Source organism: Anastrepha ludens, chromosome 2 (assembly GCF_028408465.1).
Source record: "Anastrepha ludens isolate Willacy chromosome 2, idAnaLude1.1, whole genome shotgun sequence".
NCBI lineage: Eukaryota > Metazoa > Arthropoda > Insecta > Diptera > Tephritidae > Anastrepha > Anastrepha ludens.
Window position 1 is genome coordinate 3,749,183 of NC_071498.1, and position 27,651 is coordinate 3,776,833.

The 27,651-nt window shown below is 36.7% G+C and overlaps 4 protein-coding genes across 4 annotated transcripts in view; 2 read left to right on the forward strand and 2 right to left on the reverse strand.

The window, feature by feature from the left end:
- Nucleotides 1-27,651, forward strand: part of LOC128862100 (A disintegrin and metalloproteinase with thrombospondin motifs 9) — a 163,374-nt gene that overhangs the window by 23,735 nt on the left and 111,988 nt on the right. The gene's annotated exons all lie outside the window — the stretch shown is intronic.
- LOC128862131 (adult-specific cuticular protein ACP-20-like) lies at nt 435-26,299 on the forward strand. Its single transcript, XM_054100593.1, has 3 exons — nt 435-1,292; nt 25,557-25,980; nt 26,048-26,299. The coding sequence occupies exons 2-3, from the start codon at nt 25,710-25,712 to the stop codon at nt 26,197-26,199; spliced, it is 423 nt and encodes a 140-aa protein (XP_053956568.1). The 5' UTR covers nt 435-1,292; nt 25,557-25,709; the 3' UTR covers nt 26,200-26,299.
- LOC128862118 (uncharacterized) lies at nt 8,556-15,652 on the reverse strand. Its single transcript, XM_054100569.1, has 2 exons — nt 15,009-15,652; nt 8,556-10,103 (listed from the first exon to the last, which is right to left on the reverse strand). The coding sequence occupies exons 1-2, from the start codon at nt 15,020-15,022 to the stop codon at nt 8,579-8,581; spliced, it is 1,539 nt and encodes a 512-aa protein (XP_053956544.1). The 5' UTR covers nt 15,023-15,652; the 3' UTR covers nt 8,556-8,578.
- LOC128861241 (cuticle protein 19-like) lies at nt 20,776-21,324 on the reverse strand. Its single transcript, XM_054099222.1, has 2 exons — nt 21,036-21,324; nt 20,776-20,966 (listed from the first exon to the last, which is right to left on the reverse strand). The coding sequence occupies exons 1-2, from the start codon at nt 21,322-21,324 to the stop codon at nt 20,776-20,778; spliced, it is 480 nt and encodes a 159-aa protein (XP_053955197.1).

Sequence of the window (27,651 nt, forward strand, 5' to 3'; positions counted from 1 at the left end):
ATACATAGACATCGCGTATACGCCCCACCAGGCGGCGTTCCGCGCTGCTTGTTGCCACTTCAGGCCGGCAACACGTTTGTTTACAATTGCACGAACGTGCCGGCAGTCGGTCGGTCAGTGAGCTCCTTGGATGTGCACACGCTGCAGACTCCATAAATATGCACACGCACATACACGTCAACAAGCATACACACAAGTATGTACAAATACATGTACATGTATGTACGCATATAACTGTGTGCTTTAGATATCCAATTCTACATATTTACTAATGCTTTTTGACGGTAATAGCGAATTTTTTACTCTGCTGCGCTGCGTGTTGATCGTTGCTGTACGCTAGTCGCTGCCGAAATGCAGCCATCATTGCTGCTGCTACCGGCGGCGAGTGTGAGCTAATTTGGCTAATACTCTTTGGCTAGTTGGTGGTAGTCGATTTGATCTCTGCATGTCGCAGCTGGGCCGCAGTCGGCGAAAAACTCGCACTCGCCACACATTTTGTGAATCTGCGAATTGTCAGTCTTATTTCGATTTTCTCTCAGGCTCGGCGGCGCCGCGGCATTTCGGGGGAAAAACTCAAAAAATTTCGCAAGGCAAGTGTAGTTAACTTTTTTCGAAGCCTACTGTAGGCCAGTTTTGACACGAACATAACAAATAAAACAGACTTAGATAATTTCGAGAAAAGAACTGTAAAAAGAAATAAATAAAAAATATTTCGTACTATAGGAAGGAATTTTTTGAGTAAAAGAGAAAATCAATTTGCAATTTGTTGGATATGAAAGTGTTAATTTTTGTGCATTTAATGATGTGTAGTTTTTGAAAAAAAGAAAAATATTCAAATCTAGCAATAACTGTTCAATAATAATAGTCAGCTGCAGTGAAAATGCAAGGCGTTGGAAAATCGTAAAAATTCTACAATACTATACATAATTTTACAGCGCGCATAATTTTCATAAACAAATATTGATTTTTTAAAGCCCTAATTTCACATTGAAATTGTCGCGCGTACCGTCCGTGCCTGCGTTTGGAAAATTGATTTGAGTCATCTCAGAAAAAAAATTTGCAGAAATGTGAGAAAATTTTAAAATAAATAGAGAAGATTGAAATGATCTGGTGCTTTAATATTTTTTGGGCAACGAAATTTTTACGAAAATATAAAAACTACAATTATTTGGGTAAACAATTTATTATTTTTTTAACGAAACGAGTTTCGTGGCAATCACTCAACTGCTAGTGTAAAGGAGTAAAGGACAACGTAGCTCCCGATTAGCAGTCTTCGAGGAAACATTTTTGAGGTGATTATTGATTTCAATTAACTAACAATTTTCAAGTCAAATTAAGTTGAAAAATGTTTTTTTGTTGATAGCAGAAAGTATACGAACAAAAAAATTAAAAAAAAAAATTGCGCTATAAAAAGCCCCTAATGTGCCAAAAAAAAAAATTATAAAATGAAAAAGAGAAAATTTGAAAAAATTCTTATAAACTTATATTTAAGAGGCTTTAATTAAATTTCATCATGTTGTTGTTGTTGTAGCAGTACCCTGTCAGTGTAGTGTAATCACCGGTCGTCTTCATTAGTGTCGTGCGGGGTGCAATCACATGCCGGATATATGTATGTTTAGTATATCGGGGTCGACTCTGGATAAGTGGGAGTTTAACCTGCTACAGTATCCATAACGCAGTTGTGCCAAGCTTACGTTGGAGCTCTTCGTCTGCGATGGGTGGCGGTTGGACTTCGATGACGGCATTCGGGGGTCGGGAGCTTAAGAAGATGGTAAGGGTCTCCCGTTGAATGTCCTGCATCTCGTCCGCGTCGCGTAAAAACGCCTGGGAGGTGGCTCAGGCTCAAGCAGGTGTCTATATGGGTAAGACCTGTGGTAACACCCTAGCAGGAACTGCTTGCTGAGCAGTTTATTATGCTCCTTCACAGGTAGCATATGGGTCTTGTCATGAAGTTGTTGTATTCATCATTATCATCGTCATCGCTTCTTGTTTCTCCCATTGGAGCCCAGGGCCTCAATAAAGCACCGCCATCTGGTTCTGTTTTTTGCAGCTTAATTCCATTCCCCGTCTTTCTTGTTGCTTCAATTTCTGTCTCGGTCGCTTTCCTCCACGAGATTTTTGGACGACCCTCCTTGCGAGCATCTTGTGGGTCCCAATCCAGAGATTGTCTACAGATTTCGTTTGCGTCCTTGCGAAGCATGCGCACAATCCATCTCCATGTTCTCAACTTTATCAAATTTGCTATAGTTTGAATTATGCAACTCTCGTGCAGGTCGTCATTACTTATATGTAGTGTTGGGTTGCCAGATCTCTAATTTCAAATTTCTGAATAATTTTATCCCAGTATTTCTTAGCCTTGAGGGTAATTTTGTTCTGGGTTTTGAAAATCTACTATTGATACCAAAACTAAAACTAGACTAAACTAAAACTATTTTTCATTTAAGTTTAAATTGGCTCTCGAAGCACGGTGGAATTTTAGGAAATTAAGAAATAGATAAGAGCGCGAAAAAAGGGTCTGAGATGAGATTTGTAGAATTCATTAAAGGATACGGTGGGTTTCCCAAGTTGAGGAGAAGAGTATCATTTTGTCTTAAATACGACCTTATTTAAAGACCCGATAAGCAGTTGCTGAGACCAGAGAAAGATGGTACACATTGGATTTATACTAAATTAAAGCTAAAAATGCATTTGAGATTAAAAGTACAAATTTTTTAGAAAATTTATTGCATAGATTGGTCGTAGTCGAACAGGTTGGTGCACGGGTTCGAAAGCCACTGTGGGCATGGAGCACAAAAATGATATTTTATAAAAGTGGTCGCCCTCGGTAGGTAGTGGCAAACCTCTGAGTGAATTTCTGTCATGAAAAGGCGCCTCATAAAAAATCATCTGCTGTTCAGAGGTGGCATAAAACTGTAGTTTGTAGAACAACATCAAGACATACAGGGTGGGCCATATAGCGTTTGCTTTTTGAACCACCTATTTTTTTGAGAATGGTAATACAAACGACATGTCAAATGTGTTCATAATTTACTAAAGGTTTGACATTTACGAAATGGGACGCTGTACGCTTGAACAAAATTAGGAAATATTGAAAACCTATTTCCAAAGTGGTGGGTCTTTTTCTTCTTTTCTGATTTTCACATCCTTGGCTAAGTCAATAAGCAAAATTGTCGGATTTGGGGCTCAAAAAATCCACACGTTACTGTAGAGAAGCAAATGCATCCACAACGAGTTACTGTTTGGTGCGGTTTTTGGTCTGGAGGAGCCGCGGTTACAGTAAATGGCGAGCGTTACCGTGACATGCTCAACGAGTTGTTTCCAAAAATTCAAGAGGATGACATGGACGACATTTGGTTTCAACAGGACGGTGCAACTTGTCACACTGCCAAAGTTACACTCGAACTTTTGGCTACCGTTTTTGAAAACAGAATGATCAGCCGAAATTCCGATATCAATTGGCCGCCTCGGAGCTGTGATTTAAGCTCGTTGGACTATGCGAACCATCCAGAGACGATTGATGCTTTAAAACACGAAATCGAAGTTGCCGTTCATGAAATTGGAGCCCAAACAATCGAAAATGTACTTAAGAATTGGGTTGATCGAATGGCCTACAGTAAAGCCAGTCATGGCAGTCATTTGAACGATATTATTTTTTATTCATAAATGACAATGTTCAATTTTTAAAATAAAAAAAAAGTTTGAAAAATATTGATTCGTTTTTTTTTATAGCCAAGCAAATTTTACATGGCCCACCCTATATTAAAGTTTTGCTTAAAAATACATTTTGAATTTTAAAATAATCTGCCAGCAACTAACCGATTTGCTCTGTTCCGTTCATTTTATCATCAAAGAAGAAAATAGTAAAAACGCGTAAAACAAATTTTCGTGTTTATATTTTTTTTTACTAAACATTAATTTTGGAAAAGGAAAAGGGTGATTCCTCCCTGTTTGCATTCATGACATTGAGTTTTTTAACAATATTTAAAGGGTTGCACCGAATAAGGGTTTACTGACTCGATTTACTCACAATTTAGTATTAATTGCACAATTTGCTAGCTGACTTCTTGTATGGTAAGTTAAGACTTAAAGTAAGGCCTTAATTGTCTAAATATCGTAGCAGCAAAATTAAGTTGTGTCTCTGATCGCAGTGTTAGGGCTAATCATAAATTTTAACAAATAAACTATAAACCTTTAATTGCAAAGGAGTCTAGCGTTAAAATCCACATTTAGATACAAAAAATATGTAAATATATGTATATACACACATACATTAGTAGTTAGCTTTTAAAATGTAATTCACACTTGCGTCTGCACCCAAATTGTATACTCGTACACCTACATTGGTATATACCTAGCTGTAAGTACTTGAATATATATGAATACGTACGCATGCTTTTACAGTTTTTACACCCATTTAATGGCCACATAAAATTTTTATACCGATGTTTCACATTTCCAATATTACAGCAAACACTTTTTTTAATTTTTCTTATACTTTTTTGCATAACAAAAGCTCAAAAATCAAGAAAACTAAAATAAAAAAATAAAAACAAAAACATATTGTATTTTATTTATGCCTGTCTGCCTTCCAATTTGTTTGTGTTTCTCTACGTGTGAGGTGAGTTAAAAAATCCAAAAAGAATGTTTAGTAACAAGCGAAATGCTTCTGTAGAGGCCAATACATTTTTATAAACGAAAATATTTCTCAGGTATTGAGTTTTGAAAAGGTTTCAAGATTTTATGGCAAATGCAAATGCTTAAGTGACACTATCGATGTTGTAATGGACAGAATTGTGAAAGGCAGACATTAAAAATTTAACAAAAGAATTGGAAAAAACCTTTAGCTGCTCAATTAAAATACCACTTAAAAGAGGAGAGAAGAAGCAGAAGAAATAATAAAAAAAAAATAAAAAAATTAAATAATGCAAACAAATTATATTTGAGTTAAAAGAAAAATAATCTTGAGTTATTATTTTTTTAATTTCGTTGCATTTTTGCGTGAATTTTCATATTGAGTACGCGCTTAAAAAATATTTAAAGGTGTTTTTCTGCAATAGTGTTCGCCTACACTTAGGCACGGAACCATTGGCTCTGGCAGCTACTGCTCGTTTCTTGTACAAATTCGTTTTATTATTATATAAAACAGCTAATAAATAAATAAAATTCTCTTAGAGTTGAATCGAGTGCAACTAGTACCGATAGTTTTCATTTTCTTCTTATTAAGTGGTTGATGATGATGATTTTCAATAATTTTTTTTGCTAGTCAATTGCTTTATTTTACAAAAATAAAAACATAATTAATACACCATGCTTCGGCTTGACTTTAGTAAAATTCCAAAACAAGTTAATAATTGTAAAGATTATCGCTGTTTGTGTGGAGTCCGTTTCTCCACTTCTGGATAGACTTCTCTCTTGCGATGATCATCACAAGTCCCTGGAGATTCATCTAAATCGGACAAGAGAAATTAGTTTTATTAATAGATAATCTTGTGCCTGATCGAAGCTTTCTGTTTTTCAAAATTAACAATATGGTGGCCTCAGGAAATATTTTTCAGATTTTCTAGAAAAAACTCGACAATTGATTACTTAAAAAAATCGAAATTTAAAAAAAAGTCCTTCGATCAGACACGAGTTTTTTTATGTTTTTCAAAAACAGTATAAATTTTATTGAAATCTACCAAACTGTTTTTAACTTACAGTGATCACCAGTGCAAAAGACATAGTTTTGAAAAAACCCATTATAATATATGACTTGTTCAAAAAATGACGATGGCACCGTGTTCGCCTCTCGCGATAAACCGAATGAATCTTTATTTATGTAAAACGGCATCTACTCGTACCAAACGCTACCATCAACGAGTCTTAAGGTCTAATTACAACGAGTGCTTAACGAGTAAGTCTTAAGGGCTAATTACAGCGAAAGCTTAGTAAACAAGTCTTAAGTGCTAATTACGTAAGTATAAGCACATACACACTCTGCTAAGGGCCTGCTTACGTATAAGCACATGCCTACAACTACTGTTTGCCTTACACCATTTAAGGTTTTGCTATAGATTTATGTAGAGTTATACGAATTACGTAATTACTTGCACTGTGTTATCTATTCCTGGGTAAATATATATAGTAGGGTATATATAGGAATCATATATATTTAGGTATACCTAGATATACATCAAAATGGAAATTTATAAAAATAAAACCCGAGAAGTCGGTTGTTTGTAGCTGCTGCTAGCTATTTGCTTTCGAACGCTCCGTAGCGCTCAAGCGCTCTTTGTTAATTGCTGAATAACTCGAGAAGAATTTGTCGGATTCACTTCAAATTTTCACACAATATTTCTAAGATTCGGCCGCCGTAGCCAAATGGGTTGGTGCGTGATTACCATTCGGAATTCACAGAGAGAACGTAGGTTCGAGTCTCGGTGAAACACCAAAATTAAGAAAAATATTTTTCTGAAAGCGGTCGCCCCTCGGCAGGCAATGGCAAGCCTCCGAGTGTATTTCTGCCATGAAAAAGCTCCATATAAAAAATATCTGCCGCTCGGAGTTGGCTTGAAACTGTAGGTCCCTCCATTTGTCGAACAACATCGAGACGCACACCACAAATAGGAGGAGGAGCGCAGCCAAACACCCAAAAAGGGTGTACGCGCCAATTATATATATATGTATATATATATATTTTTTTCTAAGATATTATACTTTAAGAAAATGCAAAAAACTCCAATTTCTGAAAATTCTGACTACCTTTAACCCCTTAAAGAAATCTGATTTGCAGATCGAGAATGCTTGACACTTGTGAAGTATTCTTATTGTTGTAGCAGTTCACTAGGCCCTATTAGAGCGGTGTAGTCACCGATGATCATCATCTTACTCATCTAATGGCAGGCTCAAGAAACGTGCTGTTTCGACAGGTTGGATCCAGAGTTAGAGGGATGTTAGGTGAGGGGGTTGAGAGGGCATGTGAATAAGTGGTACCTTCACATGCTGGACATACATATATTGAGTATGTCAGGGTCGATTCTGGATAAGTAGGAGTTTAACCTATTACAATACCGTAATTGAGCAGACCAAAAAGTACACAGGTTCACGGGCTCTTCATCTGCACTGGGTCGGAAGTTTAAGCAGGTGGTGAGAGTTTTCCGATGTATGTATGTTGTATAATCTCTGTCTATATACTGTCCAGTCCAGTAGTTGTAGTTGTGTTTGGTCCAGGATCTCGTCGGTGTAGTCGAAGAGATGCCTCTTGACACGCCTGGGAGGTTACTCAGGTTCTAGCAAATATCTGCAGGGGTGATTCCTGCGGTAACACTCAACACTCAAGTGGAAACTGCTTGCTGAGCATTTTGCTGTACCCCTTGAGCGGGAGTATGTCAGCCTCGTAGAGAAGGTGTTGCAGGAGAGTCATCAAGGAGGCATCCTGCGGCAGCCCTTGCCCAGACAGGTCTTTTCAGACAAGACAGGAGTTTTCCCTACTGCGAATCACGAATAACAGGTGACCACACGGGCGCAGCATAATTTAGTGTCGACCCGCCAATTGCTTTAACAGTGACTAGCAACATTTCCTCGTCTTTGCCCCAAGTGCTGCCGGCTAGCGATATGAGAATCTTGTTGCGGTTTTGGACCTTGGTGTCAATTGCGGCTGTATACGCCGAGAAGAAGAGCAAACAGACTAAGATGACACTCAAAATTTCTCTAAAATGTCTATGAAGTTGTTGGTGGAAAAAGTATTTGAAGGTCGGTTGATTCCTGCCGACATTACATCTTTTAAATGAACTAATGCCTTCAAAGTTTTTCCAAGCAATTGTCGAAAAATACAGGCATTTTTTTAATATTTTGCCGCCAAAACTCAATGCGTCCCACACACACACAAGCACACTCACAAATGGTTAAGAATGGACGTTTGGCCACACTTTTCGTCCCAACTTGCAACAATTGGCGTGTAGGGAACAACTACCATGAAGTATGCATGAAAAGAGTTTTGTGCAATTGCTTGTTGTCGCTTTGATTCAAACATTTATGTATCCATGTACGGTGTGTATGTATGTACTCGTATGTGTAAGTATAATCAGCAACAGATCAAATTTTAGTGATTCGTAATTCGATTTTGGTGGCTATTTTTGACAGTTTTGCCAATAAAATTAGAATGAAAGTAATTTAATATAAATTTTTATGTATGTAATACTAATGTAAGTTTGTATGTACGTGTGCCTGTATAAGTTTTTAATTCGAAAGTCGAATTGAGTTTTTAAAAAAAGATCGGAGCTAATGCACCGCTTTATTGGACTCCAGTTTTAGACTGAAAATTTATTTTTACAATTCAATTAATTATACTAAGTTTTACAATATTAATGCAAGTATTGCATTTTTAATTCTTTGGAAAGAATTGCCCAATTAGTGCCTGCAGGTCAGTATTCTGTTACTTGCATTTCCGGCACGCTTAAGAAATAAATTGCTTACCTAATGTCTACAACTTGTTTGTCTTATTAAATTACAATTAAGTAAAGCAAAAGAAAAGGAAAAAGAGAAAATAAATGTAGCGCGTGTTAACTCATAAATGTAGCGCGTGTTAACTCCTCCGCATTTAAAAACGAACGTCCTCGTGCGTCTGAGTAGGATAATCTTCAGGATGTGGTTCGGGTTGTTGGAAATTTTTAACTGTTACCTCTTGTAATGGGGCCCTTTTGAAAAATTCGGAGACGTGTTTGGCCCCTTGCTTTGGGCCTTTCGTTGAAGTTAGTTTTAGTACCCCGATTGCCATTAGAGTTAAAGTTATACCAGATATCCCAAAATTGACTATTGATGTTGTTAATCCTTTATTTTTTAGAGTCTCGATATAGTTTATGTTTTTTAGGTGAAGTTCTTTCATCATTTCCAGGCTTAGTAATTCTTCTTCGGCCGTAAGTGTTGCATTTGGTTGTAGAACTGCAGGAAGGGGTTTTCCGCTGGAGATTTCTTTAGACAGAAATGTTTGGTTGTTTATTATAATGGTGGAGTTGTGGTACTGGATTGCGAATGATCCAGTTAAGTTAATCTTCTCCTTGTCGATGTGAACGGTGTCGTTAAATCGATTTAAAAGTATTATTCCTGGGAGGACTTCTAGGACAGTGGGAATGTGTTGGTTGTTAATCGTAATGCAGCTAGGCGATCGGCTTTTGAGTAGATGAGGAATGCATGTGGAGTTACTGATGTCTACAATATTTTCCTTTGTACAAATTTTAATTTCATTATGTTCTTTACAGTTGCTTTTCTTTCCAAAGATTTTATTTTGACATCTTATAATTTTTTCAAATGGTATTTTATATAATCTATTACCTTTCTTTATTGCTTTTATTAATAGGGATTCACATAAATTGTTGTCAGTTATTGGGATTTCAATTAAGTATACAATCTTAGAATTACTAGAGGCTATCTTAACGTTACTGAATTCAAATGCCTCTTCTATATTAGTGAAGGGAATATTATTTTTCTCAATAATTTCTTTTATTAGTTTCATTTCAACGTTAGAAAATATATATGAATTTACAATGCCAACTTTGGCCCAATGTATTGCATAATTGATATTTATGATTTCATCTTTTATTAATTGTAGCTTAAATTTAATGTTTACAGCCATATCATGCTGAACATCTTCCTTATCTTTTAATATTTTAAATATTTTATTTGACACTTCCGTTATATTATTTATTCTTCCGCTCATTGCTCTATTTATTATTAATTGGTTATTGTTATTTTCAAGTAAATTGTTAATATGATTTTCTAACATAACGAGATCTTCGTGATCCGGGCTCCCTGTGAGCCATTTCCAGGCGGTACCAATTGCGTTTATGGATCTCTTGTTTACCTTTGGCTTTAATCTACTTAGGAAACTTTGTATTTCGGACATTTCATGGAGCAAGAAGGGGAGTAAGGAATTGTCGGGAGTTATTTTGTGTCTTATCGTGGAGTTGAGTTCGTTCAAAGTCCTTTGGTATTCGTCCGTGTCTATTGTATGTATAATTTTGTAGGTGCCATTTTGGATTTTGGTCCATCCTGTATTAAAGGTTGCAAGTTGTGAGTTTGTATAATCGAGGATACGGAACTCGCCTGTGGCGAGTGGTATTATTAATCTGAAAGCAATAGATGCGTTAAGTTCTAATATTACTCTTGTGTACGGTTCGGTCATTTTCTGTTATAACTACACTAGATTTGTCTTCCTTTACTATTTCCTTTTTGTATCTGTTAGTAAGTTTTGAGCCTAGTCTTTTATTTATTCGCACGTAAATAATGTCACCTGGCAAATATGTTTTCATTGAGGTCCTCTTCCGATTGTGCACTTCTAAGTCTTTTGCTTGTTTTTTCCTAAGTGCTTCGATATTTTCCTGCCGGGCCTTCTCGTACTGGTCAGGATTTGTAGAGACCCTGCGTCCAAAAAATATTTCTATCGGTTTCTTCCCTGTTGTCGAGTGGACTGTGCAATTGTACTCGTATACCGATCTGTCCAAAATTTCTAGGAATGTTCTATGGATTCGTTCCGCCTTTAGGCAGCGCGCAATTTCTGAGAGGGTTGAGTGGAATCGTTCCACCTGCCCGTTTACTGTGCTTGTGTAAGGAGGTGTCTTGTAGATTTCTATTCCAAGTTGATCCTCCAACATGAAACATAAGGAGGCTGAGTTTAATGCTTTTTCGTTGTCTACTACTATCATTTTTGGTACGCCGAATGCAAAAATTATCTGTCTCAGAGGTTCCCTAATATCTTCTGAAGCTCTGCTTTTTATTACTCTAGCTTGGGCATATTTGGAAAATTTGTCGACTGCAGTAAGAACTAGATTTTTCTCTGTATTATAAATGTCAATATGCACTATTTCACCGGGATATTTCGGAATGGGAGTTTCAAGCAGCTGTGGCTTATTTGGATGCCGGTCATATTTATTCTCTTTGCAAATTTTGCATTGTCTGACTAGAATTTCTATTTTAGCACTCATTTTTGGAAAGTAAAATTTTTGTAATAGTTGGATTTTATTTTCCTGTGCATTCCTATGGGCGCGTCTGTGTTCTTCTAGCATTTCTATTTCCTGTCTGGCTTCGTCTGTAAGGTCCTCGACTTTGGTTTGGGTAAAACGTATTCTGAATTTAGAAAAATGAAGGGGGTATAATCGTTGGATTCTTCCCATGATTGGCTCTGAGGTAAAAAGTCCGTTTATTACGGAGGGATTTAAATAACGTTTAAGAATTGAAATTAGATTTTGTTCATCATAATCTTGTTGATTAAAAATGTGTCTATGGTATGTGGGAAAGGGTATTTTGAATTGGTAACTATTTTCGTCGCCATTTAGGAGCCAAATTTGGTTCTTGAAAGCATTTATAGGTCCTTCTACTGCTGGGATAAGATTGTGCGCCGAACTTTCGTCGCTATGTTGCGTTCCTGTCAATGAATTGATTTGTGATACTTGTGGCGGTCTTGAGAGTGCGTCGGCCACAATATTGGTTTTTCCTGGTTTATAGATTAGCTCGTAGTCATACTCTTCTAATCTAGCCTTCCACCTTTTCATCTTACTGTTGTGGTTTCTGTTGCTTAGGGCGAAAGTCAGTGGCTGATGATCCGTAACGATTTTAACCTTCGCGGAACCGTAAAGGTAGTTTCTCAAGGAATTCAGCGCCCACACTATCGCTAGCATTTCTCTTTCGTTTGCTGCGTAATGCTCTTCGGCTTTAGAAAGAGTTCTAGAGATGAAAGTTATTGGCTTGTCGTTTTGCGATAGTACGGCTCCAATTGCGTAATTGGAGGCATCTGTTGTTAGCACAAATTCTTTAGAGTAGTCGGGGTATGCAAGCATTATGTCTTTACCAATGAGTGATCGTTTAAGTTTCTCGAAGGAATCTAAGGCGTCTTTGTTGAAGGTTACCATGACTTTTTTTGATTGATTTTTGGACACTCGTCCGCCTTCCCCTCTTAAGAGGACTGTAAGGGGTTTCGCGAGCTTCGCGTAGTCTTTGATGAAGCGGCGATAATACCCTGAAAGTCCTAAAAAGGATCGGAGTTCTTTTAGAGTTTTAGGTATTGGAAACTTTGCTATTGCGTCGGTTTTTTGTGGATTTGTTTTGAGGCCTTTTTCGGATATTATAAATCCTAAAAATTCCACTTCTGTTTTTAGGAATTGACATTTGTCAAGTTGTACTTTTAGATTTGCTTTTTCTAACGTATCGAAGATTTGTTGGATGTCATTAAAGTGGGTTTCCTGATCTTTACTAAATATTATGATGTCGTCGATGTACACGTAACATCTCTTTCCTATATGGTTCCTTAAGATGTCGTCAAGAGCTCTTTGAAAAATTGAAGGAGCGTTCTTGAGACCGAAAGGTAGCCGGGTAAATTCGTATTTACCGTGATTTACCGAAAAAGCTGTCTTCTCTATATCCGATTCCTTTAGAGGAATCTGGTGGAAGCCGCTCTTTAAATCGAGTACTGAGAAGTATTTATTTCTTCCTAGATGTGCTAGTACTCCATTTATTTCGGGTATAGGATATCTGTCCGATATAGTTACTAGGTTCAATTTTCGATAGTCAATTACCATGCGAAATTTCTTCTCTCCTGAAGTGTCTGGTTTTTTTGGTACTATCCATACAGGTGAATTGTATGGAGACCTTGAAGGTCTTATTATACCATTTTGTAGCAAGTCTTTGATTTGTTTCTCTACTTCCACTTTCAGTGACATAGGGTACGGATAAAATTTGGTGTATATTGGTGTGTCCGTGGACGTCCTTATGCTTCCTTGTACTTTCGTAGTGTATGTCAGTCTTTCTTCAGGTTCGGTAAAAAGTTTGGGAAAATTCTTCGCAATTGCGTTAAGTGTGGTCTTCTGTCTGTCATTTAGGTGGTCGGTCTGTATGTCTATTGCGTTAATCGATTGTATGGTTTGCTGTTTTATTTTAATCCTGACTCTATCTTGTATTGTCATATAATTGTATTTTGTGTGGATTACCGCCGAAAGTTGCTTGAGGCTGTCATTGCCTAAGATGCCGTGGAATGACTTTAAGGAGGGTAACAAAAAAAATTTAATTTTTAGATCGGGTATTCCGAATAGACTAACGTTGGTGTGGTGCGTAATTTTTATTTTTCCAGCTATAGTGTTAGCAAAAAAGGGTTGGTCATTTGGGAGGGAATTGGGTACAATAGAGGGTTGCATATAATTGTTGTTTGAGCCCGTATCGATCAATATTTTTAAAATTCCTCCTTCCTTCGTTTTACATTCAAAATATGGGAGTGAGGAGTTTGCTAATCTAAAAAATGGATGTCCGAAAAATCCTCTGCAGCATTGTCGTCTGTACCGTACTGTTCGAGAGTTTCTTGCACGTTGTAATTGTCTTGTCTAATTTCGTCGTGTTGGTTTGCATATTCCAAATCTTGTCGGTATGCAACACTGTTGCATTGTTCCGCTTCTATGTTAAAGTTTCGTTGTCTTTTTTCCATATCTTGCTGGGGAGGTGGTGGCCTTTTCCCGTGAAATGCTAGGTTTTGTGGTGGCCTGTTAATGTAATTGACCCTTTTCGTCTGCATGCTCTGGTCGATGTCCATTGGTTCAGGTCTTGGCATAGGCTTTGGTGCAAAAGGTCTAGGTGGTGGCAGGTGTCGAGGTTGAGAATTGAAGTTTTGTTGTTGTGGGAAAAAATTCTGGGGTCTTTGCCAGTGCCCTTGTTGTTGAGGTGGGATATAGGAGGGTGGGAGTGTTTGTCTCTGCATTGGTTGATTCCAATGGGCAAGGTGTGGGTAAAACGGTTTCGGTGCGGCGTGGGGCTGTGGGGGGAAATTCCTTCGTAGATTTATAGGTGGTTTCCTACTGACGATATTTGCTCGGTAGGTTTGATTCTCCAATTTGAGGCATAATTGCAGAGCCTCTGGAAGGTCTGTTGGTTCTCTTATCCCTAGGAGTCTCGGAAGGTCACCATTGAGACCTCTAACGAAGGTATCCAACGCTTTGTTTCTATACGTGTCTACAAGAAGTTTCCGGGGTTCTGATCCGGCTTCTAAACAAGAAATTTTGTTCAGGATCAGAGAAAGGTTTGAATAAACCTTCTGATAATATTCGTGTATGGTTAGATTTCCCTGAGTCAGTGAGGCCATTTGGTACTCTAAAGTACCTAGGTCTCGTTTGTCGCCGTAATGCGTTGTGAGACAACGTGAAATCGCGGTCCAATTTAAGGGTGTGCTGTAGGACTCCAGCACAATGTCCGCTTGGCCTGTAATTTTGTTTCGTATGGTGTTTAAGATACCAAAGCATTTATGTGAGCCTCGCATTGGCTCGTATAGTTGTAGAACTCTATCGACACTTTTCTTCCAGGATCCGAATTCACCTGGGTCCCCTGCAAATTCTCGCAAAGAACGCACAACATCAGGAATTTTGTCGAGTTCACTGATTCCTTGGGGTCCTATGTTAACAGGTTCGTCTACCTCTATAACGTTCCTAACTGCTAACCTGTCGTCTAGTATTCTATTGACCACTTCTGTTATTTGCCTAACTATGCCCCTATTTTCTTCGTTTTGGAGATTTGCACCCGGAGGGATTTGCCCTAGAACCGGTGGTCTTATCAGATTGCTTGGATTACTCATCTTCGCAATTGGACACGATTATTTACGCCTTATAATTTAAATAACGGAAATGTCAAAATTAACTTGTATTTAGATTTTGTCTTGATCCAGAATTGGATTTCTTTATCTTATTCCTAACTTTCAAATTATTTTTATTACGCTTTATTTTTTGTCGATTAAATATTTTCTATAGTTCAAATTAGAACACGCTTTTCGTACCTATGCGAAAAATTAGTTAAAATAATTATATTGGAATACACAATGGATCACTTCTTATTTAATATCTCTAGTTATTAATTTTATTATTTTGTAAATTTAAAAAGGTTTAATTTCACTTAATGTAATAACTCACTTCTTATTTAATGTCTCAAGTTATTAATTTTATTATTTTGTAAATTTAAAAAGGTTTAATTTAACTTAATGTTTTTAGTTAAATACGCTAACTTACAGTAGGAGTAGCATTGAACTACTCTTCCCTCGCTGGCTGCACGGATGTATTCCTTTTTGGTCGGTTAGACCTACTGCGGCTCCTGCTGCAACACTTCTATGCGAGGTGGTCTCCGGACGAACACAAGAGAGCCTGAGTCTGCTGGAAATCCTGATGACCAGTCGGAAAGTAGGGTTGGTGCCGTTGGGAAGTCAACTTTTAATTTCTTCCTTTCACAGACACTTAGTAGGGTTGGTGCCGTTGGGAAGTCAACTTTTAATTTCTTCCTTTCACAGACACTTTTAAACACTTTACACTTTTTCGCGACTGGTCCCTGCTCGGGCGCCAGTTTTTAATTCGAAAGTCGAATTGAGTTTTTAAAAAAAGATCGGAGCTAATGCACCGCTTTATTGGACTCCAGTTTTAGACTGAAAATTTATTTTTACAATTCAATTAATTATACTAAGTTTTACAATATTAATGCAAGTATTGCATTTTTAATTCTTTGGAAAGAATTGCCCAATTAGTGCCTGCAGGTCAGTATTCTGTTACTTGCATTTCCGGCACGCTTAAGAAATAAATTGCTTACCTAATGTCTACAACTTGTTTGTCTTATTAAATTACAATTAAGTAAAGCAAAAGAAAAGGAAAAAGAGAAAATAAATGTAGCGCGTGTTAACTCATAAATGTAGCGCGTGTTAACTTATACAAGTGTACAAATCATGAAAATAATTGTGCATGGAAAGTTTTTCCTCGCTGTGTTTAATCGAATAAGCACGCGCTACCGTTTCGGTTTGAAATTTATGGAAACATTTTTTTTGGAAATCGATTATTTAATGAATTGCTTCTGCGATTTTTAGCTTTTGTATGTGTGTAGAAATCTATGTACATATTTGGGTGGATGTAAGCCCATACAAGCTATGCAAATTTCAGCTAAGCCACGCCCTTCACTAAAAATAATCTGTATAAATATTTAGCGGATACGCGATAAATATATTTGCCAAGAATTGGAAAATTACAAGAACAAATAAAATATATTTGTGTATGTAAATAAGCAAATATATGAGTATTTCCCTTGGGATGGACCAACTGAGAGTATTCTTATAGAAAATAATACTTCATGAACTATTGAAAACTCAGTTCTTTGTATAAATATTAGCAATTAGCAGAGGAGTAAAGTAAATCTGATGATTGCACCTGGCAATAGAAGGAATCAGAAAATGATTGAAAGTTACGAAGATCAGACTCATATGTTGCACTGCTTGTGTGCTGTGCGTAGTGAATCTTAGGGAGCTTGGATGATATTTCACTTCCTGCTATCACAAGTATGCATTTCTGGCGCAACCATAAATACAGCTGCGGTCAAAATAATAGTAGCCTTACACAGTGAGAAAGCAATGACGAAAAAGGAAGACTTTTTTTATGTCAAATATCATATTTCAAGAAATATGACTATGACTTTACTTCAAGAAATTATGACTATTAACAATAAAATCATAAAAGTAAATTCAGAAAAATAATTGAACATAAGATTATTAAAACTAAATTTCATACGAACTTTTGCATAAAAAAATGGTAGTATGACTTTCTTGTTAAAAAAAATAATTTAAAATAAATCTTTCTTTTCATCAGATTTCAAGGAAAAATAATCCTTTAATCATAACAATAACATTTATCGCAGCACATCGTCGATGCATCGAATTAACGAGATTTTCACATCGTTCCTTAGGTATCGTTCCTTTCTTACCTTTTCGTAAATTTTTTACGCAAATCGTAGCTCATTTCTTATATATGGTATACTATTATTTTGGAAATGAGTGAATCATTTGACTGAATTATTAGCTTTAACAATAAGAAACAATAGAAATATTAAACTATGTTCGGTACTAGCACTTCTATTATTTTGACCGCAACTGTATATTCTTTAATATAAGTGAATCCAGCATATAGAATGTAGCAATGTATGGTATCGGTTGACATAAATGGGGGGTGGTTAATAAAAAATAAGAGGCTGTTTGAAATAGAACTGGTTTACTCGTAGAAGCTAAAATGGTTTAACTTACGCCCGTCTGGCTCTTTATTCTGGTCTGGACTTCGACTTGGATAGAATTAGGGGCTGACATGGCATGCCACCGGTGGCTCGAAGGTGGAAAGAAAGATGTTGGCATTCCCACCTCAGTCGGTATTATCTTACCGGAATGACCCGGATTTGTATCCGGTCAAGGACTGTCACTCCAGCTGCAAAAATAATAAGAAGATTGGCGTCGGTCTTTACTCGGGATATTTGCAGTTTAGCTTAAACTTAAAAAACTAAAGGGAACTAGTTCCAATTTTTTAACGGTTATAGTATGAACTCGATAATTAAAATCAAACGTAAAAAACCCGTATACTATTAGGTTCCATGTAGGCTAAACGATTATTTGAAAATTTTGTACAAAACTCCCGTGAAAAAAATTCTGGTTGCGCGTCTGCAGTCGCATATTCGTCACTGCTCACGGATGAACAAATGACTTATGCCGTTGCTTTAGCGGCAAATGTCAAAAGAAAGAGATACAAATTTGAAAACGAGCAATTTAGTGTTAATGTGGCAAATAACTAAAATTAGACCCATTGAAAATAGAAAAAAACAACAAAAACAGGAAAACTTAAAATTTCAGACATGGCGGTAATTTTTTTTCTTTCATGAAAATTTATTTTTACACAGTGAGTCCGACAGGTAAATATAAATAAAGTAATTGGAAAAAATATTTCAATAGAAATTGTGTGATCAATAAGAAATACTCAGATGGAATTTTTATCACAGTTTGAGTTATAAATAAAAAAAATAAATATTTTTTCTAAGCAAGAAAGCAAAGTAGAAAATGTGTAGATTAGAAGCCATAAAGGTTTATAGAAAAAAAAAACGAATGTCAAGTCAAATAAAACCATTTTTAATTGTCTTCCCACACTTTATTAATTTTTTAGCTTAAATTAAGGAAGGTTAAGTTCGGTCCTACCCATACTTAACCTTTACATACTCGCGTATATTTTAGTAAAATTAAGTTACGGCTGGCAGTTAATTTTTGAAACTAATAATAGACAATAAGAGCTCTAGCTTATAACATCATACAAACGGAGGGAAATTTGGTCTTAATATATAAAAAAAGAGGTGGTTTTATGCGATCTCAATAATTCTTAAATCAAATCTAAATCAGGTGAGGTGAGGTGAGTAATGTGTGTGTTGGGCGAATTTTTCTAAGTCGTTAACCAGATACGCGTTCACCTAAAAGTGGGCGTATCACTAAATATTTTTCAAAATTTTACTTGCGTTGTACTGCTTTTTTCGAATTCATCATTTGCACCAGAATTGAGTAGTTCTCCTTCAGCTTTAACAAAGAGAGAGAGAAGTGGGCGTGTTTATAAATCGATTTGACCCGTTCTCAAAACCAACCTGTATAGAACAAAAAGTAATTTGTGAACTAAGTTTCACTGAAATATATGCGCGAGTATTAAAAAATAATATAAAAAAATATAATTAATAAAAGTCTAATAAACATGGACGCATTCTCAACAAACGTTGGAGTTAGACAAGTCTATCCCCTCTCCCCGCTCTTTTTCGTCATGGTCCTGCATGAGGACATATGCCCGCTCACAGAAGCATTACATGATTTCTCAACAGGCAACTGGAAGACTTGGGATTTGCTAACGATATTTGAGTATTATCGCCCAAGTTGACCGATATACCAGCGAAGGCGGACGAACTAGTAACACTGGCGGGCAAAGTTGGGCATGAAGTAGACGTGGTTAAAACCAAGGCATTGAGAATCGACCACACCAATAAAAACCAAGTAATAACGGATGGCAAAGAAATGGAGTTCGTTGATAGCTTCTGCTACCTGGGCTGCACGATAGCAGCGGATGGCGGTGCAGAGGAAGACGTCAACAACAGATTGGGCGTATGGAAAAATTGGGCAAACTCGCAAATTTCCAAAAACACTAAGCTCAGGATATTCAATTCTTGTGTAAAGTCGACGCTCCTATATGAAAGTGAAACGTGGGCTGTTTCGAAAACGATCATGCAGAAACTTCACCAACTGAGGAAAATTTGTGGCATATTCTGGTCCAACGCTATAAATAACGTAGAGCTCTGGAACAAACGAACGAGGAGCCCATCTTACGCCAGCTAACGCACAGGAAATGGAGTTAGATAGGCCACGCTATTAGAAAACTGCCTCACAGCATCATTAAAATAGTTCTAGATTGGAATTCTCAGGGAAGCAGAAGCTGCGACCGATCAAAGAACACTTGGAAAATATCTAGCCTGCATGACTTACTCTCCACAAACACAAGTTTGGACAATAGCATCTAACCGCGAACGTTGGAGAGGCCTTATGCTCCTCAAAGGACTAATCAGGAGAAAAAAAAGGATGGAAGAAACTTGCTCGCAATCATAAAAGCCAATTATGTTCGAAAGGTGGCCATAATAGCCGAGTTCGTTGAAATTCAGTCTATTTAAATATAGACAAATTCAAAAATTTTCTAAAGCACAAACAAATAGCGCATTTGAAGTCATAAAATAGATCAGATTCTCATTTTCAAGCAAGCATACATTTTTGAACTCAAGATCAAAACAGCTTTTGTTGAAATTTTGAACTCAAGTAATGAGAGGAAACTTTCGAAACTAGCTTAGTTTGAGCTTAAAGAAATTCTTGTGCACCGAATTGACTTTTAGCACTCAATTTTGAGACAGAGCTTTTGTCAACTTCATGCAGGAGGCGCAATATATTTTTAAATTAATTGCTAATAAATTCTAGTGCGGTCACCAACGGCGGTTTTTCGACAAATTTTGTTCAAAAATCCTGGAGAAGGCAATTTTTGACCAAGACTAATATTTTTTTAAATGTTCGCAAAAGATTTTGAAAGAGATTGTCTAGGCCCGAGCTTGAATTTTTTTACAAGTATTATATCAAAACACACCCTGGAACAAAACAAAACCAAAAAATTATAGGTATTCAAACTCGGTTTAGCATTTTTTTGTAGCTCTAATCAAAGCGAACTTAGGTGGTGAAAACATCCTTAAACTACCTAAAAAATTAAAAACAATTTTTTTTCAAGGACAAACCTAGAATTTTCACCAGAAAAATTTCAAAAAATTTTACGCATTTTTGGGGTTGCAGAACATGAATTCGTTGCCTGTTATTCTTTATAAGTCAAATTGAAGGTCAGTTCAAGGTCAAACATAGAATATTCATCAGAAAAGTTTCAAACAAATTTTGATACGTTTTTGGATATATGTACACCACAAGTTAGAAGAGGAGCTCGGCCTCCAGTCAGCAATGGGTGTAAGATCCCATTATATATATAAATATACACTATATATCATATATGTAAATGTATGCCATTCTCTTTGAATAGTGGGAAATGCTCAAGAAACTTTTCTCTCAAGCATTCTTAAAATTTTTTTCGGTAAAGCCCATACCAAATATAGTAAACCAGACATGATTGAAAGTAGACAAATTTGTGTTCACTTTAGATTTTACTTGCCTTATAAATATTCTAACTACACCAGATAGGAAAGTGCTTCTTGTAGGCGAAAGTATGGCCAATTTACATTTGAAGTTTGGCATTTGTATTATCAATGTGAATAAATCGCGCTTTGGCAGTTGATTAGTGATCCTTTTTCATAAATATTATTTTATTATATTAAATTATTAAATAAAAAAATGTTTTCAGTCCTTTTAGTTTCGAGACTCCAATTCCTCATGGCATTCGAGTTAGTTTGTATTCAGTTCTGTTCCACAACTCCCGTTTAATGTTGTTGATTGATTCGATAGTAGCTACCAACTTGTTCATGACCAAGAGGCCCATTCTCATGGCCATAGCCACCATAATGGTGAGCATGGCCGATTCTCTTCACCACAGCTTTGAAGCCATTATGAGCATCAGCTGTGTACTCTACAAGGCGTATGGTGCCATCAGCTTCGGCAAAAGTATAGCCGCCTAGTGGAGAGGGGAATAAAAAATTGTGATAATCTGCATTGAGTATAATTTTCAAATAATTTAACACACCCTTGACTTGATCGCCAACACGATACTCCCATTGGCTTTTATGATCACCGGTGTGCAGGTCCTTGACGCCATACTCGTAAGCGTATTTGGGATAGTGATGAGGTTCGCGATGTTCGTAATGCTCTTTATGGTGTTCGTGCTGATCATGAGCAGTGTCGGGGTGATGATGATGAAATTCTTGCACTACTGCAGCATAGCTAGAGGAATGACCATTAGGAGCATAGCTTGCGAATGCAGCACCGAAGAGTGCAGCAGCGATGAGGAAGGCAATGCACGAAAGGATTTGCATTTTCTGGAAATGATGCAATGGATGTTGAAACTGTTATTTGCTCTGTAGGCTAGCACCTCTATGCGAGATTAGCGCTTAACTGTTAGCAACTTACTGCCTGCAGTTTCTTTTTATACCATACCGAATGGAAAATTGAGAGTTGCACAATATTTTCTGTTTTGGTTTTTGCTTTCTTGTATTGAGTTGTAACTGGCAATTACTTAATTTAATGAACTACAGCTGCATTTCTCACTTTTCAGTTCACTAATTAGTGAAAATTTCGAATGTGTTAAGTAAAAAACTTTGGCGCTAAAGCCCCTGTTTCCCTTAGTATTGATAAATTATATATTCGAGCGCATTTTGTAGTCGTTTGACTAATTTCGTCAAGTTCACGAATTTTTACTGCAACTTGAGTACAGATTTAGTTAATTACCAGTTTTGATTGAGCAACAGAACCAACAAATTGAAAGCTCATTAAGCTGTCAGTGGAACATTTAAAACAGTAACGGCATTTGAAAGGAATCAATGCAGATCGATTTACTAAAATGTGAAAAAAAAAACAAAATGTGAAACAGGCATTGAGCTAATCAACATCAATAATTTGTTGTTATATGCTGTCATAAACTGGGTTGGTCGACATAACCGTCTATGCTTAGTAGCTGGTAACTACTGAAGTTAGTAGCCATTAGATAAACTTCTGCATTTAAGCTGATAGCTCAGGAATTTGCACAGCGGCCTTGCAATAAATAAGTCATTACCATCAAAAAAAGACAGGCTACTAAAGTTAACTGGATTTTTCACGCTTTCGAAGTAATTTTGGAGCACTTGAAAACTTTTCAAATGCATGCAGTTCTTAGTTGTGATCTGAAAATGAGCTGATTACCTTATCAAGGCTGTCATATGAGCTATGAACTGTTGCTTATAGCAAAATTGACTTGTTTAGAGTAAATAAACCTCCCTTAATAAAATGGAGTTTCTTCTTCTTAATTGGCGCTATAACCGCTTACGCGATTTTGGCCGAGTTTAGCAAAGCGCGCCAGTCGTTTCTTTCTCCTGCTAACCGGCGCCAGTTGGACACTCCAAGTGAAGCCAAGTCCTTCTCCACCTGATCTTTCCAACGCAGAGGAGGCCGCCCTCTTCCTCTGCTACCACCAGCTCGATGCGGTACCGAATACTTTCAAAGCCGGAGCATTTGTATCCATTCGGACGACATGACCCAGCCAACGTAACCGCTGGATCTTTATTCGCTGCGCTATGTCTATGTCGTCGTAAAGCTCATACAGCTCATCGTTCCATCGTCTGCGATATTCGCCATTGCCAACGTGCAAAGGTCCAAAAATCTTACGCAGAATCTTTCTCTCGAACACTCCAAGCGTCGCTTCATCGGATGTTGTCATCGTCCAAGCTTCTGCGCCATACGTTAGGACGGGCAAGATGAGAGTCTTGTAGAGTGTTAGTTTTGTTCGTCGAGAGAGGACTTTACTGCTCAGTTGCCTACTTAGTCCAAAGTAGCACTTGTTGGCAAGAGAGATTCTACGTTGGATTTCAAGGCTGACATTGTTATCGGTGTTAATGCTGGTTCCTAAATAGACGAAGTCTTTTACAACCTCGAAATTATAACTGTCTACAGTGACGTGGGTGCCGATACGCGAGTGCGCCGACTGTTTGTTTGAAGACAGGAGGTACTTCGTTTTGTCCTCGTTCACCACCAGACCCATTCGCTTTGCCTCTTTATCCAGTTTGGAGAAGGCAGAACTAACAGCGCGGTTGTTAAGGCCGATGATGTCAATATCATCGGCATACGCCAGCAATTGTACGCTCTTATAAAATATTGTGCCTGAGCGATTAAGTTCTGCGGCTCGTACGATGCTCTCCAACATCAGGTTAAAGAAGTCACACGACAGCGAGTCACCCTGTCTGAAACCTCGTTAAAGTGGAGTTTATCTTCTATATTTATGATTGCCTCAGCTCGCTCTACTCCATCTTGTTAACACAATTTTCAAGGATCCTGTTCTCAAATTCTAGTGCTACCTAATCGATCGTTCAGCCTCTGTTATTGTTGATCATCTAGACCATATCTGCACTATCCGCATATAATCTGCATCATACAAATAGAAAAAAAGTTTAAAGGCTTAAAGGACTGCACATTTCAAAGAGAGGCGTGTGGTCACACTAGTACGGTTTCTTGTGAAACATGTGAAAAAGTGTACAAAAATGGAAGAATATGAAGAAATTACACAAACGACACATGAATAAATTTCACAAGTGTGACGTCACACACACAGCGATTTTGTCTAATTCACTAAGAGCGGAATACCGGCACAAAACGGACGCCACCTTTGTACTCATTTCACTATACGTCTGATTAAAAGCTTCGAAGTGTACCACTGCTATAGTCAAAACAATTATCGAAAAATATTGCCAAAAACATTTAATTGCTTGCTACGTGACATGTTGCATCATTCTCCTGGAATCTATTGGCATTCAAGTTCATTTCCTCAAAATTTCAGTCCACAAAAAATCTCTAAACCAAAATGACGATTCGAGCATAATTTTCAAAAAATTGTCCAATCGTGGTACCCCTACTCAGCAAATTTGACATTTCCACATTTCTCTCGTGCATTTCATTCTGTACCAGTGTGACGTCGCGTCTCTCACATCATTTAAATGTCCACCATAAGCACGTCCTCAGGTAAAATCCACCAAACAGTCGATTCATGAACGCTTAATTGTTGAGAAGGTGGAGATATCGGCAATGTTGAAGGTTTTTTAGCAACTCCTTGCACTACAGCAGCGATGTTCCCAACAGAACGTCAAATTTTTGGACAACCAGTCCTTTTTCTATCCTCCACAGAACCGGCTTTTTGAAATTTTTTCACCAATCTGTGAATTGTCGACTCATTTGGATAATTATTTCCACCAAAAAAATACGAATTTGGCGATGTGTTGCTCTTCAAGATCGACCATTTTCATAATAAGTTTTAATAATTTCAATGCGTTGTTCTATCGTGTGATATTGCATATTTGGCTTTCAAATAGCCAAAAATGAGAAAGAAAACAGGTACCGTCTTGGTATTACTTACTACTGACATCTGAATGTCATTTTTGAGAGATCCTTTATTTGACTCTGAAAGACCAATGTCTAAACTGCATTTCATCCAAATCGGATAACATTTAAAACGCGCGCCTATTAGAGGGAAAGGTGTGACAGTACGCTGATCTTTACTCTATTTCATATTTTTTCTTTCCTAAGTGAAAGTAAAACTTGTCCTAAGTTGAAGCGAAATAAGAGCATATTTATTATGTTTGGGCTCAGGTGGCGCAAATTTTATAACCATTTTTATGCTTGAATAACTTTTTTATTAAATAAAAAAAATTATCTTAATCGTAATGGAAATTTTTATTTTGATCGATAAGCGCTCCATTGCTTCTCTCTTGGTATACTGATGCTGTCTAGCCGACAAGTGTCAAATATGATCGACATACAATGCCATTTGCAAAAATAATAAATCTTCCGATTAATTGTGATTAATTTTGTGCCACCTTGTATATACACTACGTTAAATAACTATAGCTCGGGGCATTTTAAGTGGTTTTTGATATATTTTTAATATTTTTTTTTGAAAATATTGTTCATTCTTCTATAAAATCTTCATAAATAGAAGTTTCAAACTTTGTTAAAAATTTTCAAATTCTCATCAGAATGTCACACTTCATAAACAGAGATCAGAAAAAAATTGCAAAAATTGAATTTGAAATTGAAATTTTCAGTGACTTAGTAGCTGCAAAGTGTACTCCCAATTATAAGGTACAAATATTGGCAAGAATAACAATTCTTTTTGCTTTTTGTGTTTTTTACAATTTTTTGCTAATCTACCATTTCAACAAAATCATTTATGCGTAAACACGTTACAACAAACTGCTCACAACGTGAACGTTAAAAATGCTTGCAGCACTAATTTGGCTTGCAAACTGCACAACGTGTCAAACATTAGTGAGAAAAGAACCGTTAGACGAAAAGTAATCAAATGAGATCAAAAAGCGTAAACAGTAAAAAAGTTGCTTATGTGTAATCACTGGGCAAGAAAGGGCAAATTTTGTTTTTTTTTTTTATTCGTTATTGGCGATTGGTGTTTTTGAGAATTCGATTAACAGTTGTGTGTGCATGCATTGCTTCTCTTATTAAAGTGGAAGGCTTGAAGGTCTCCACAAAATAAGTTTGACATACATATAGACACATAAAGCAAACGTAGTTTCAGAACTTGATTGAAAAGATCTATCTTAAAAACAAGACAGCATAAAAGCGAACAGTAGACAGCTGTTTGTTAACAGTCAAGCACTAAGCTTCTATACAGTAACCAGCCAACGGAGCAAGCATTAATTCACATTACTCACTTTTAATTAAAATGCATATCCTCTCGTGTATTATTGTCGTCGCCACTGCTGCGCTTTTCGGTGTTGCCAACGCAGGACATGCTCCTCATGGACATGCCTCTAGCTACGCTTCAGTGGTGCATCATTATGGCACTCACGGACACGATAGTCATGGTCATGGGCATCATGAACATCATGAGCCTCATCACTATCCCAAATACAATTTCAAGTACGGCGTAAAGGACTCGCACACCGGTGATCACAAGAGCCAATGGGAGCATCGTGATGGCGATAAAGTCAAGGGTAGGTTAAATTATTTGGAAAATGTACTCAATGCATATTATAACAACTTTTACTCTTCTCCTTTAAGGTGGTTACACTTTGGCAGAAGCTGATGGCACTTTACGTGTTGTAGAATACACAGCCGATCATCACAATGGCTTCAACGCGGTGGTCAAGAGAATTGGCCATGCCCACCACCCACAGGTGCACCACCATGGAGGACACCACTATGGTTATTAGCTTGCGCTTCACTGCTATTATTAGCTAATTATTTGTATAGACATTTATGTCAAATATTCATATCGAAATAAGTTTGCCTTTGCGAACAAAAAATGTTTAAATCTGATACATTTTTGTTAAGAATTCAATAAAGTTATTTTTTTATTGTTGTTTGAAAGAGAAAAGCGTTTTACTGCAAGCTCAATGCCAATTTTTACAATATTTTTCAATAGGTTAGGGAGATTAAAGTGGCGCAGAATTAACCACCCTATCAGAAGATTTATGATTTTTGTAAGTGTGGTCATACGTCGTTTTCAAGCAGACAAACAATGGACCACGTAGAGATCAGAATATAGATTTCCAAAACTCAAAATCATTTTTTTGTATTAAGTAATTTTTGTTTTAAAGTTATTCAAAAACAAAATTGAATGATATATTTTGTGCCACCTTGTATAAACGCTTACATAAATATATTCCGTGCAGTTAATCTAATCAAGTGAACCCGAAAGGTCGCAAAGGTCGAAAAAAAGATTTTCATGACTCAAAATATATATATATTTTTTATTTATTAGAAATATTATTCAAAAAACAAAATTAGATGATTGTTTTTACGCCATATTTAAAAATAATAGCTCGATATTCTTTCACTCTACAAGCACCATATTATCAATTTGTTTGGGGTTTCCCTATTTACCAAACAGATTTTTGGACTCCCTTTGATATAAAAAAAGGTATTGGTATAAAGCACAAATCTTACTGAAAATCGTTGTATTTCCTCTGAAATTTTACAATGTATTTGTTTTTACTTTTCCACTTAATGAATATTCTTGGCTTGTGTGGCTTAGAGGGTCGACCAAATTATTGTCTCGATAGGCGTAGACTCGAAAGAGTTCAATAAAGCTAATCTTGAATCAGCAAAACAGTCGTAACTAAAAATAATTCAATAAGAAGTGTGTCATCAGAAGAGTCATAATTCAATAAGTCGGAAAAGCAATCTTTATACTGACTTTTCTTATTAGCTTTTAAAGAACTTTTCTTCCCAATAAAAAACGTTGTAGTTTTCACAAATATTTTTGCGTTTTCTGAAAATTGAAAAAGTTTGAGTTGTGCCTCTATAGCACTCGGTTTACTATTTAAACTCTGAAATTTGGTAAACTCAAGTATTATTAGTTGCTGATTGATATTTTACACTAAAAAATTTCAGACTCCTTAAAAACTCCTCCTTAAAAATTATCAAAAGTTGGTCGTGCAGAAATGCGAATCTTGAATATGTTAAGGAGTACTTTGGAGCCACTTTTGATATTCGACGAAAAAACGCATTACACTCTAAGCGCTATATTCCACTGGGTGTGCAACTGAGCAGTAAAAATGAAAAAGGCCAACTTTATAAGTCTCCTATCTCTTAAATGGGATTTGAACTCCAAGACCTCCCCTATATTTTTAATAAAGGCACATCTATGAGCTCTCAAAACA